Source organism: Biomphalaria glabrata, chromosome 1 (assembly GCF_947242115.1).
Source record: "Biomphalaria glabrata chromosome 1, xgBioGlab47.1, whole genome shotgun sequence".
NCBI classification, from domain to species: Eukaryota; Metazoa; Mollusca; class Gastropoda; family Planorbidae; genus Biomphalaria; species Biomphalaria glabrata.
This window is the reverse complement of record NC_074711.1, coordinates 50,584,730-50,598,096: the sequence shown is the minus strand read 5'-3', so window position 1 is coordinate 50,598,096 and position 13,367 is coordinate 50,584,730. Positions and strand designations below refer to the sequence as shown.

The 13,367-nt window shown below is 33.0% G+C and overlaps 1 protein-coding gene across 4 annotated transcripts; it reads right to left on the bottom strand.

The window, feature by feature from the left end:
* Positions 1 to 3,862: 3,862 nt before the first annotated feature.
* Positions 3,863 to 8,767, bottom strand: LOC106067504 (uncharacterized). 4 transcript variants are annotated; one of them, XM_056041960.1, is made up of 3 exons: positions 8,623 to 8,767; positions 5,910 to 6,183; positions 3,863 to 5,542 (listed from the first exon to the last, which is right to left on the bottom strand). In XM_056041960.1, the coding sequence occupies exons 2-3, from the start codon at positions 6,159 to 6,161 to the stop codon at positions 4,907 to 4,909; spliced, it is 888 nt and encodes a 295-aa protein (XP_055897935.1). In that variant the 5' UTR covers positions 6,162 to 6,183; positions 8,623 to 8,767; the 3' UTR covers positions 3,863 to 4,906. The 4 variants fall into 4 exon arrangements, with proteins under 4 accessions (XP_055897935.1, XP_055897924.1, XP_055897941.1 ...); XM_056041949.1 differs by lacking the exon at positions 8,623 to 8,767 and adding an exon at positions 8,301 to 8,616; XM_056041966.1 differs by lacking the exon at positions 8,623 to 8,767 and adding an exon at positions 8,465 to 8,616.
* Positions 8,768 to 13,367: the final 4,600 nt, after the last annotated feature.

The following is a 13,367-nucleotide window of genomic DNA, read 5'->3' as shown; positions in this document are numbered from 1 at the left end:
ATACCTCTTCAATATAATAAAAAAGCAAATTACGCACTCAAAATGCTTTGAGCGTAGCCAAAGGAGGTTTTGAGTTTAAATCCCCCCTCAGAGGGTTTTGATGCTAAAAAATTCCTCTTCAATATAAAAAAAAAGCAAATTACACACTAAAAGTCTTTGAGCGTAACTAAGTTAATGAAGGGTTTTGAGTTTAAATCCCCCTCCTCCAGATTTTTTTTTTTAATTTAAAACCCCTCCAGATGGTTTTGAGTTAAAAATTCCCCTACAGACCGTTTTGAGTTGAAAACCTCTCTCTTCAATATTACTTTAAATGGATCTGATAATGTTTTAAGTATCAATTGATCTGATAATGTTTTAAGTATCAATGGATCTGATAATGTTTTAAGTATCAATGGATCTGATAATGTTTTAAGTATCAATGGATCTGATAATGTTTTAAGTATCAATGGATCTGATAATGTTTTAAGTATCAATTGATCTAATAATGTTTTAAGTATCAATTGATCTGATAATGTTTTAAGTATCAATTGATCTGAGAACGTTTTAAGTATCAATTGATCTGATAATGTTTTAAGTATCAATTGATCTGAGAATGTTTTAAGTATCAATGGATCTGATAATGTTTTAAGTATCAATGGATCTGAGAATGTTTTAAGTATCAATGGATCTGAGAATGTTTTAAGTATCAATGGATCTGAGAATGTTTTAAGTATCAATTGATCTGATAATGTTTTAAGTATCAATTGATCTGAGAATGTTTTAAGTATCAATTGATCTGATAATGTTTTAAGTATCAATGGATCTGAGAATGTTTTAAGTATCAATGGATCTGAGAATGTTTTAAGTATCAATGGATCTGAGAATGTTTTAAGTATCAATGGATCTGAGAATGTTTTAAGTATCAATTGATCTGAGAATGTTTTAAGTATCAATGGATCTGAGAATGTTTTAAGTATCAATTGATCTGATAATGTTTTAAGTATCAATGGATCTAATAATGTTTTAAGTATCAATTGATCTGAGAATGTTTTAAGTATCAATGGATCGGATAATGTTTTAAGTATCAATGGATCTGAGAATGTTTTAAGTATCAATGGATCTGATAATGTTTTAAGTATCAATGGATCTGATAATGTTTTAAGTACCAATGGATCTTATAATGTTTTAAGTATCAATGGATCTGATAACGTTTTAAGTATCAATGGATCTGAGAATGTTTTAAGTATCAATGGATCTGAGAATTTTTCAGGCTTCACTTAATCAGGGCAGAGTACCAAAGGACTGGAAAGAAGCTAATGTCACCCCCCTATTTAAAAAAGGAGAAAAATCTGACCCAGGAAACTACAGACCAGTATCACTTACCAGCATCACATGTAAAATCCTAGAACACATAATATGTAGCAACATCATAAACCACTTAGACAAACATAATGTCCTCACACCATACCAACATGGCTTTAGGAAATATAGATCATGTGAAACACAACTAATAGGACTAATTGATGATTTCTCAAAAGGTTTAGATAATAGTGAACAAATAGATGCTATCTTACTAGATTTTTCTAAGGCTTTTGACAAAGTTCACCACCATAGTTTGCTTAAAAAATTAAAATATTTCGGCATTAATGGTCCACTGCATCAGTGGATTAAAGACTTTCTGATAGGGAGAGAACAAACTGTAATAATAAATGGCTCTAAATCAACACCGATAACAGTAAACTCAGGTGTACCTCAAGGAACAGTCTTGGGTCCACTACTATTTTTAATTTACATAAATGATTTACCAAATTGCATTACTTCAGGAACAAAAGTCAGATTATTTGCAGACGATTGCATAATATATAGAACAATAAAAACAACACAAGACACAGATATTTTACAAAGAGAATTAGATGAATTACAGAAATGGGAATCAAATTGGAGCATGTCTTTCCACCCAGAAAAATGTCAGTTGTTAAGAGTAACAAAAAAACTAAAACAAATTAATTCCACTTATCTTATTCATGGCAAACCAGTAACACGGACTAAAAACGCAAAATACCTATGTGTTATAATAAATGAAAAACTGTCATGGAATCCACATATTGATGAAACTACAAAAAATCAAACAAAGCATTAGGATTTATTAAAAGAAATTTCTATAAATCAAATAAGAACATAAAACTAAAATGTTATTTAACCTTGGTTAGGCCAATAATAGAATATTCATCCTCTGTTTGGGACCCCTCAACTCAAGAAAACATTAAGAAACTAGAACAGAAACAAAATAGAGCAGTGCGATTCATAACAAACAAATATTCACATTTGACTAGAGTAACACCTTTAGTAAAATCACTAAATTTAGAAAGCCTTCAGGACAGAAGGCTCAAAAGTAAAGTAGCAATCATACATAAAACACTGAACCATAATCTTCAAATACAAAATTTAATAAAATACTCTGAAAGACACAAAGATAAAGGCACATTCCTCGTCCCATATGCTAGGACAAATTTGTACAAATACTCCTTCTTCCCTAGTGCTATTAGAGCATGGAATGGGTTGCCTGAGCTAGCCAGGAAAACCAGTGACTTGGCAGAATTTAAGTCATTGGTTAATATGCATGACTAAATGCATGACGCGTAGGACGTAATCATCTTCTTTTTTGAAGTAACGTCTGTATTATTATAAGATAAGATAAGAATGTTTTAAGTATCAATGGATCTGATAATGTTTTAAGTATCAATGGATCTGAGAATGTTTTAAGTATCAATTGATCTGATAATGTTTTAAGTATCAATGGATCTGATAATGTTTTAAGTATCAATTGATCTGAGAATGTTTTAAGTATCAATGGATCTGAGAATGTTTTAAGTATCAATGGATCTGATAATGTTTTAAGTATCAATGGATCTGATAATGTTTTAACTATCAATGGATCTGATAATGTTTTAAGTATCAATGGATCTGAGAATGTTTTAAGTATCAATGGATCTGATAATATTTTAAGTATCCATGGATCTGATAATGTTTGAAGTATCAATGGATCTGATAATGTTTGAAGTATCAATGGATCAATGGGTGTGGGAGAAACAACGTGTAGCCTACAACAATTTTACCAGAGTGCGTGGAAATAAGTTTGAAACAAGTTTTTCTTCTTTAGGCCAGTTGCATCGTATTTCTTATTTATAGTACATTACTTAACATTTCCTTTTCTATTAAAAGACTCACCAGTACCATAAAAAATATAAACACAAAAATTGTATAATTAACTGGTTCTTTTTGATTTTCAAATGAACTACCTGTTTTGGTAAGTTGATATTTTATCAATCATTGAACAACTTGTTTTGGTAAGTTGATATTTTATCAATCATTGAACAACTTATTTTGGAAAGTTGATATTTTATCAATCATATCATTATCTTGATTAGAGTGTAGACCAGGGGTGGGTAAACATTTTCTATGGAGGGCCCCATTTCAAGATGGAAAAAAAAAGGGGGGGGGGCAGAGAGCAAAGCATAAACTGTATGGTAAATGTAAAATTTTTTTACACCGCATATTGAAAAAATACAATAAAAGTTAGCATTTTTAAAAACTAATGTACATATTTGTAAGTCAGTAGGCCTCACAAAACTCTTCCAGGCTGCATGCTGATTCATTGACAGAAGAAGTTTATTATACCAGTATTACAATAGTTGAAAGACTTTACTTTCAAGGAGTTACCTTTTCTCAAAAAAGACTTATACTAGGTGCAATTCTTATCAAATCAAATCTGTCATCCTCATAACGCTATACCCCCACGCCCCACTTAAATTAGTTTATTTTTTATCAAGAAAGTTACCTGCTGCTTAAAATAATTATTTTTAAAAGCATCCAACAATTAACACAGTAGGTAGTCATTTTTATTTGTGTGACTTGCATACAACTGTTTTAATTCCATTCCATTAGTGGCTGAGTGGTTAAATGCTTGGCTTCTGAACCTGGGGTCCTGGATTTGAGTCTCTGTGAAGGCTGGGATATTTAATTCAGGATTTTTAGGGCACCCATGAGTTCACCCAACTCTGACTTAAGTTGGGGAAAGTAAAAGCGATTGGTCACATGACACCCTGCTCATTGACCATTGACCAAAGAAGCAGATGAGCTTATCATCTGCCCTATAGATCAAAAGGTCTGAAAGGGAGGGAAGGGGGGGACTTTACTTTTTATTTAGTCATGAATGTCTTACAATTAGTTGAAAATAAATCACAAGACATAATTGTCACAAGAAAAGCCAATGTGAGGAAACAATCAAAAGGGATTGAGTACAGTATTTAGTGGATAATTCTCTGTAATATTATAAGGACTTATTTTATAATTCTCTGTAATATTACAAGTGTCAGAAGTTAAAGATTGGATCAGAAAATTTGAAACAATTTTAACATTCAGCTATATCATTCTAAAATAAACATTTCTAACATAATACTTTTTATTTAGAAATGTAGACATTCAAATAATATACCAAGAAAGCAATGTATCTGTTCTAGTCCAGTGATACATTCACAGAAGTTTTCAATGTACCACAGAGACATAGAGAGATTAGATTTAAAAAATAATTTAAATGTATATGTATATAAAATTTAGGCCTAACAAAATGTTCAAAATCATTCAAAAGGTGAAAGACAAAGTACTGTGTAAATATATAATTCACATTTGAATAGATCAATACAAAAATACAAGTGATAATCAATTTACTTCTACTGAAAAGAAATGAAATAAAAGCTTGTGTCCTAAAAATGTTAATATAAATACATTTTGAATGCAAATAAAGCAGAATTTAAATTATATCAACATTTCCATATCAATCTTTTTTGCAAATACAAACAATTGAATTGAAAGTACCAAAACAATAATTGCTCAGTGGTAAATACAAAAAAAGAATTAAAATAAATATTTATAATTTAGATTTTAAATAGCTGCTGTTGCCTTCACCGTGAAAGCTGACATGTGAGAAAACTTCATCCAGGAACTTTCTATGAATGGCAGTGTATTCTTTCTTATGTAACATGTAATGCTGAGCATGTTGGGAATGATCAAACATATGTAGAGTGACTGGAAACTCATTTCTAGATTTCCATATTTTGACCACTTGTTCTGTGACAGCTGCATCACTCAGCTGATCATCTTTAGAGCCAATCACTAATGTTGGTACTAGGACGGGCTTATTACAGACTGCATCTACTGATTTCTCATAAAAATCTAATGTATATTTTTTAGTAAGTCCAAAATAAACTTTGGACAACAGGGCTACAAGACTGTGAACATATCTGCTGCTACTGATAGAGGATGCCACTCCTTTAATCATTTTGTCAAGTGCATTTGATTCCTCTCCAGAGGGCAAATCTTTGATGACCCCAGCTCTGCCAGTTCCAACAACCACACTGTCCAGTACAATGGCTTTGAACTTTTTCAAAAGTGTTCCCTGGTCCTTGTCTCTAGAACACATCCCAAGTACCGTTAAGTTGTAGGCCCCAGCTGACATGGAATGACAAATGTAGTGTTCATATTCTGATAGGTTCTTTTGCAATACCTGTGTCAAATGCATCAGAAAAATAAAGACTCATAATTTTTTTTTTGCAGAAAGATGACAGTGAAGCAACACTCTGGAAATATAACTAACTTTGGTATAACTTTACATTAAAACAACAAAGTGTTCTAAAAATAGGTTTACCTATAGGAAAAAAGTATTTATGAATGTCAATTTTAACAGAGATTGAACTTAAATGCTATGTAGAGTACAAGCAGCACCTTGGCCCTAATGTCATGTAAATTACAAGCAGTATTGTGGCCCTGAATGTCATTGTGTACATCACAATTTCCTTTTTTTTTAAAGAGAGTATTATAAACATGAGGTTATTGTCCTTGTTTTTTCTCTTAGACTAATTGTTTTTCTTTACCTCATCCACATGTTGAGCCAATCTCACTGAATTAGGAGGCCAAAGAAAATGTGAATTTTTGGATTTGACTGTAAGGACATCCAATCCTAGCTCTGCATACAGTTCTCTGTACTTTGTGATGTGCTTCTCCTTGGCATTGAGCCAAGGAAAAAAAATGACCAGGATTTTAGATGGGTCAGATGGCCAGCACCATGCATCTCGAGACCTGACCTTGTGTAGAACAAGCCTATCTGATAGTTCATATTTCTCCATTTTGATACCATTGGATCTAACACTGCAATGAAAGTCAAACTATTATTTAAGAATAATGAAATTTAATATTTAATTTATAATTAGCTTATAAATATGCCAAAAAGTCATCCACAGAAATTGTTCTTTTTCAAATCTTTGGCCAGTTTATTGTTTGAATAAAAAAAGGAAGGAAAATGAAAGAGAATATGGGTGGATAGCACAATGGGATAAAGCATAATTTAAAATTATTCACATTGGTTTTCCTACATTGACAATTTATTTACCTGCAAATAGACTCCCTGATTGATACCAAAATGACAAGAATGATTCCAACAACATTTGGTCTTGACATTTAATTTACCTACGAGTAGTTAACCTACAAGTGGTCTACCAGAGGGTCCCTTTTTGTAACGTTAATTGTTCATGTCCATAGTAATGTTAACAGATATTTTTGTATCTTGTTAATTTGTTAAACTTGTTTGCGTTGAGTGAAATGAAATCACACTGTAATTATGTGTAGTGATTGTTTGTTTATTTTTTCTTATGTGAGAACATTTCTTTAGATCATGATTATTGCAAATGATTTAGTTGAGGATGAAATCAAAGGTATTATTTTTGTATTTTTTTCTATATCAGAAGAACAGTACATAGAGAGAAAACATGACTCTCTGGAACACCATTTTAAAATTATTTTTTTTAACTGGTATATCGTAATTTCTCCAACATAGACTTTTGACTTGATGTGAAAAGACCCGCCTAATCACGCCACTGCTTTAATTCAGTTAATTCTAATATTACTTTTACTTATCCACCCCACCCCCTTTACAACAAAAAAAGCTTGTACAAGTCCTATGTAAAATCTCAAATTTTTTTCAATTTAATATTTAATAAAACCTATGTTACTTTTTTACTTTAACCTGCCCCCACCCCTTTCATATTTTTCGCCATTTATTATTACAAATACAATCCCAACCCTTTTTTTTTAACATCCTTCTAATGATCAACCATTCACCACAAAACGTTTTAGCTTTAAACTCTCTACATATAGCACCTTTAGTTAGTTTCACCTTTCTTATTTATATCTTTTTATCCTAAGGTAAGCAATGTATAGTTTTAGACATTACAAACATTTCTTAAGACCATCAGTTTTTTGAAAAACACAAATGAATGACCTATTTCCGTTCACCACACTACATCTATTTTGGTTATCTCTCTACCAAATATATGGACATATTGATTTGGTTTTATTAATTCTAATCGATTTTTTATTCCTTTTGAATGTAGAGAAATGACAGTTCAACAAAATATCATCATATTCTAGATCTATCTTTTTTTATGCTATTAGGATTAGTTTTTAATATTTCTACTATATCTAATAAGGCTTGTCTTTGAATCCGAAGATTAATGAGGTGTGCATGGGGTTATTTACCCCCCAGCTGCCACCTAGAAGGTGACACCTACATTTATTTTGCCACATCCATCACAGACATAACCATTATTGGCCGGTCGTTGATTCAGAATCCTTTTTTGCCATTGAAAATGGAAGCAGAAATGATGTAAAGGCATATTAAAAATGAGTTGACTTCTATGTGGGAAAAAGAAAGAATTTGTTTTAAAAAATTGTGATTTTGTGTGCTTTTATGCTTTATATATAGACTGCAGGATTTAGGGGAAATAAAAAATAAAATACAATGGCTTGATAGAAAGCTTGCTGTTTTTCGTGAATTGCAGTGGTCAGGTTGTGAATCTGTCAAAACTGGTTCTTAGTGAGTACTTAGGAGGTAAAAAGAGCCTGTGTACAAAATTTCATGTGAATCTGCAAGACAGTTTTAAAAGAGATCTCTTGATTAATCAGTCAGTGAGTGGTAACTTACAAATATATTATTTATTTGATCTATACTTATAGATTTACCATTAATTCTAAAAGGCTTTTATGCATTACATAAATTACTAGCCTACAACTAAACTAACTTAACTAAATAAAAGTATTAAAATTAAATTAAAATTAAAGTAACTTTACAACAGTATTAACTAATAACTAACTAGTATAAGTATAAGAATAAGATCATGCTCAGTAGTAATAATTATAATTGTCATACGGCTGATAAATCTCCTAGAGCCTAACAAAACAACATTATTTGTTTTATTGAATTGGATTACCTTGACTTCGAGTCACTTGAGTGGCATCGAATATTATCTAGACTAGATCTATTTGTTAATGATGTAGGTCTAGAAACCATTAGCACATTATTATTTTCTAATTTGGATTTTAAAATTCGAATTGGCTTTCTTAGGTTTAAGACCAAAAATATAGACCTGTTTACCATTTTATAAGTCGATAGATCTAGATCTAAACTAGACTAGAATATATCTATATAATAATCTTAGATTTACTCATTTAGAGTCTATCTAGATTATAGATCTAGACATACTAAAAATAACTTTTAATAAGCAATAACTTGATATAGATCTAGAATCTAACCTAGAATGGGAAAAGTTTAGAAGAGAAATGTTTACAACTGCGAACTTCGGACTTTAGTACATTTGGGATCTAATCTAGACTAGAATGTCAAGATCTAGATCTATGTAAAAAAAACAACACCAAAAAACCATGGTCTCTCTAGATCTAGGTCAGGGGTGGGCAACCTTTTTGTATCGAGGGTCGCAAAAAAAATTTAGGCATAAAAAAAAAAAAAGGTGTCGGTACTCAGTAGTTGATTGCCTAACTTTTAACTACTAAAAAATAATAATATACGTTAAAATACAAGAAAAGTAATAATTTTATCAAAAAGGTGCCGGTACGCAGTACCGGTGCGTACCGTCATAAAAAAGCGCCCTGTATTATGTATATTTTAGGCCTATGTATAGGGCCTATATATATACCAGTACCAAATGGGTCGGTCTGGTCCGTTGACAGTTAACGAAAAGCAGGGATGAGAGAGGGTAAGTTATGAAACAGCAAACAAAATAGAGGCGACATTGAGATCTTTAACAATATTTGATAGAAATTAACTTTAACACATACACAGCCGCGAAATAGCAAACTAAACAACTTTTTCACAGCTCAATACCCATATTGAGTTCAACTTTATGCGATTTGTAAAGACAAAGTAAGTTTTCTTTTTTGTTTATTTTAATAACATAGATTTAAAAATACTAAACTTAAGTTAGGGTTTACAAAAAAAAAAAAAAAAAATTAAAAAAAAAATTATTTAATTAAAAAAAACACAAAATCTAGATCTAAATATTTTAATTTTTTTACTGTTATAATTAAAGGCAAACTTATACTTAGTATGAAATCATTGATGATGGAAATTCTTATAATAATTATAATAATTTATATAGCGCTGTCACATACAACATTTAATGAAAGGAGGTTTATATTTATGTTTTAAATAATGACTTATAATATATTCATATACAATGCGCGTTTTTGAGAATGTACTAGGAGGAAACAAGAGCTTTTCACATTAAGTAAGTGCCTCTCTAACCGTAACTCTTATCTTTTAATGGAATGGGTTACCTGAGTCAGCCAGGATAATCAATGACTTAGCATATTTTAAGTCACAGATTAACATGCATGACTAGATTGACACATGAAATGCAAAGACATAACTATCTTATTTTTGGAAGAAACTTCTGTTATCTATAAGTAATACCAAAAAGTTTCTAACTCATTAAGGCTACTATTGTATTGTTTATAGTTTTCAGACAACATAATACTAAGGCTTGTCCTCGAGTCCGAAGATTAATGAGGAATGCAGTATTTCCCGTGACTACGCAGCCCCACCTGTGACCTACACATTTTCAGACTACATACATGTAGGCCTATAAATAAGCAAGCATGCTTCCAGTTGTCGATGCGTTATCAAACTTTATATATTTTGAAGAGAAGTAGGCTTGCACCTATAATATGACAAATGTGCGTAGCCGGGAGGGGGGGGTCAAATCATCACTTGCCTCAGACCTCATTGTCTGAAAGAGAAACTATACTTATTGCTCCAGTGCAACCAACTTAAGCAAAATACAGTCACCAAATAAGCGTAGCTAAAAGGGGTTTTGTGGTTACCCTCCCCCTCCAATGCAAAAACTAAAGAAAAACTATAGTTACCATTTTCTACCAGTTGACGGACTCCATTAATTAAGCGCAGTGAATAGCGCATTTGGTTTTTTAATTTTTTAGCGGAAGAGTAGCTTGCACCTCATAATATGCTTTTTTAAAGCATAAAATAACGGAAATAATGATTGGATCCGGGGCTCCGCCTCGGACCCCGCTGGAGGAGCTCACAGCGCTCCCCCAGACTCCATAGCTGTCATTAGCTGCGAGCATTGTCTTTCCACTAATTAAAGGAAGAGAGTATTCTAGGGTAGAAAAAAACTTTTGAAAGAATGAAGATTAATTACAAAAACACACACACGGGAGAGGGGGGGGGGTAAAAAATACCACCCACGACACCGAAAGAATCCTGGCTACGCCCATGATATGACATGCCATTTAGTGGGCCGGTTTATATGGTAATGCCTGGGCCAATTTTGATACCCAGTCCGCACCTGTATATATATATATATATATATATATTGTAATAACTTAAGTGAGGCAACTCAACGAGGACATAGACGTTTATTTACATAGAGACATGACAAACACAAAGGGCATCTGCCTTGAGTACAGCATCTCCATATTGGCTCTCTACTTTGGCCGAAATCGTTTGTCTCTTATGTCAACATCCGACTTGTCTAGTCACAGACAGTGCGCACCCTCTTTCTGCACTATCCTGAATGGCGGTGCGCATGGCAAAGTCATAACAATATATATATATATATATATATATATATATATATATATATATATATATATATATATATATATATATATATAAATGAGTGTGTGTGTGTGTATTTACTACTTAGAAAAATGCGCTTTGTTTCATATTTGTCTTTGTTTGCATATTTGTATTGTATTATACATTCACTGTTCATTTTTTTAAACTCCCAATTGAGGAAATACAAGAGTTTGCAATTTCTGAAACCAATTTTACGATTTAAAAAAAATAAGTTGCTACTGTCTTTTTACGTCACAACATTTCACCACTAATGTTACAGTTGCAGACCTACTTAATGTGAAGTATTTCACTGTTTACACTAGAGCATAATGTTCAGGAACAGTGGAAATAGCTTACTAGTTGTTATCCTTTTGACTGTTATCAAATTACAGTCAGTCGCCATCCAACTTTGATTACACTTGTTTAGTTTCCACACCAAAAAAAAAAAAGGTTGTTCACATGTGTATGTGTACCCAAATAATGTGAAGTCTTAGGCATCAAGGTTTTTAAGTGTGGAAATACAGCTTCTGACACCAATTAAACTCCCGTGGAAGTTCTGACTGGAACTTCTCTTTCAGGTCATAATTTGCATGGAGGCATCTCCTATGGAGCTGAATCAGCTACTGCGCTAAATGGGGAGCTGATGGTATTGAAAAGTGGTTCTTGACGTCTTAAAATTTGCTTTAATAAATTCCATAATTGTCTTGTACTTTTAACCATTTCTCTAGAAATAGTTTCACCTTTCAGCAAAGGAAAATGACAAAACCTGTGTTCACTTGCTTGCCTGGAGAGATTGGAAAGCCTTGTTTGTAAGCATTTCACATGCACTTGCATTTCATAGGCAAACAACAACAACATTGCAATGGCCGCCATGCAAAACATGGAATCTTTCTTCAACTCATTAGAAATATTAGTAACAAGGTCACAGTCAATGTCCTTCAAGGAACATAAACATTTCTGGAAACGATCGTAGGAGGAAACGATTAGGCTAAAGGGTAGCAAAACAAGACTCCCCTGGGGGTGCCTAAGGGGGTGCGAGAGCATCCTCATTGCACTGCGCCGATTTGTAAAAAAGCTCCCACAACTTTGTCAACAATCCTGGCGCTGTTTCTCAAGGGGCCGTTACATAAATGGCGTGTCTCGCACGGTTAGCTTGGTATAGAACAAGAAAATGGTGGGGGTCTTAGTGTACGCGGCCTCTTGCCGTGAGTCTGACCCACCCGCCATACAGAACAGTGTACACCAGTGATGCCCAACCTTATACGGTCTGCGGGCCGTTTTAATTTCCAACACTCGTGTCGCGGGCCGCTTCAATGAAAAGATGAAAAAAAAATGAAATAGAGAATAAACTATTTTAAATAGCTTATTACAAGCTTGTGGCTCTAGTAGGCAACGCAGCGTAAGAAATAATTGTCTGTATCGCTCGAAATTTCTCAAGCAGGGGGCGTCTGGCTTTTTAAGTCAATTAGTTTCATTTGCAGATCTATCGGGGCACTCCTCAGAGTCAGAAAAAAAATATTTCTAAATTTGCTTCTCTGTCGGAACAAGCGTTGTCTCATTTAGTTTTGAATGGAGATTTGTAGGCTACCATGTCTTCCATTCGTTTTGCAATGGTCATGCGAGACTGACCGCTTCAAATGCATTTTTTTACGACAAATTCTTTTCATCACTGCTAGCAAGCACTTTGTTTGCGCTTCATTCCCTAACGCTGATGTAAGCAGCTCTGTAGTTTGCCCTTACCACCAACTCATTTTCTTGTCTCTTTTTAGTAAATATTTTCGTCGTTGACTTAACTCTCTAAACTAGGCGTAAATTAGCAACCTTTTTCTTTGCGGCTCAAACCAACAATGTCAGCATATTTTTAAATGTTTTCTTTTAAAATGTATTTTTATTATAAGCTATTTAAAAGCAGTCACAAAATTAAAAGCCACATTTTCTGTACAAATCAAATATGTTGGATTATTATCATGTTCCACAAAAAAAAAGCAAAGATCTGAGCCACTTTTTCTTGAAGTTTCTACATTCAGAGTCTACTCGCATTGTTACCAAAGAACACGAACCAAAAGGCAGTAATGATAGCCTGTGTTATACACCCAAGATGTCAAGGACAGGGTCAGCTCAAGACTGCTGCGCCATTGTCCAAGAATACAAATAACTGTCAACTTTTGTCCCCCAAAAAATACACGTTGTAATCTTCAGAGAGATATTAATATGAATATTAGACTACATTACATTAGAATGAAATCCATTAATCTCTAACTTAGGGAAAATACTTATTTTAACCTTTTTTTAAAATATATTTTCTACACTTTATTCTGATGTTCAGTGGGCAGATGAAACCACATCGCGGGCCGTAGTTTGGGCATCACTGGTGTACACTGTTCTCATTCAGGTCGGTGAGAGG

Bases quoted from the DNA above. Each gene is read 5' to 3' on its own strand.
- LOC106067504 (XM_056041949.1), bottom strand. From the start codon at position 8,467: ATGGTAAACAGGTCTATATTTTTGGTCTTAAACCTAAGAAAGCCAATT. The intron at 6,184-8,300 runs GTAATCCAATTC...CTTTCATTGCAG, and splicing joins TCAAGTGACTCGAAGTCAAG to TGTTAGATCCAATGGTATCA. The intron at 5,543-5,909 runs GTAAAGAAAAAC...CATTTGACACAG, and splicing joins TGGCTCAACATGTGGATGAG to GTATTGCAAAAGAACCTATC.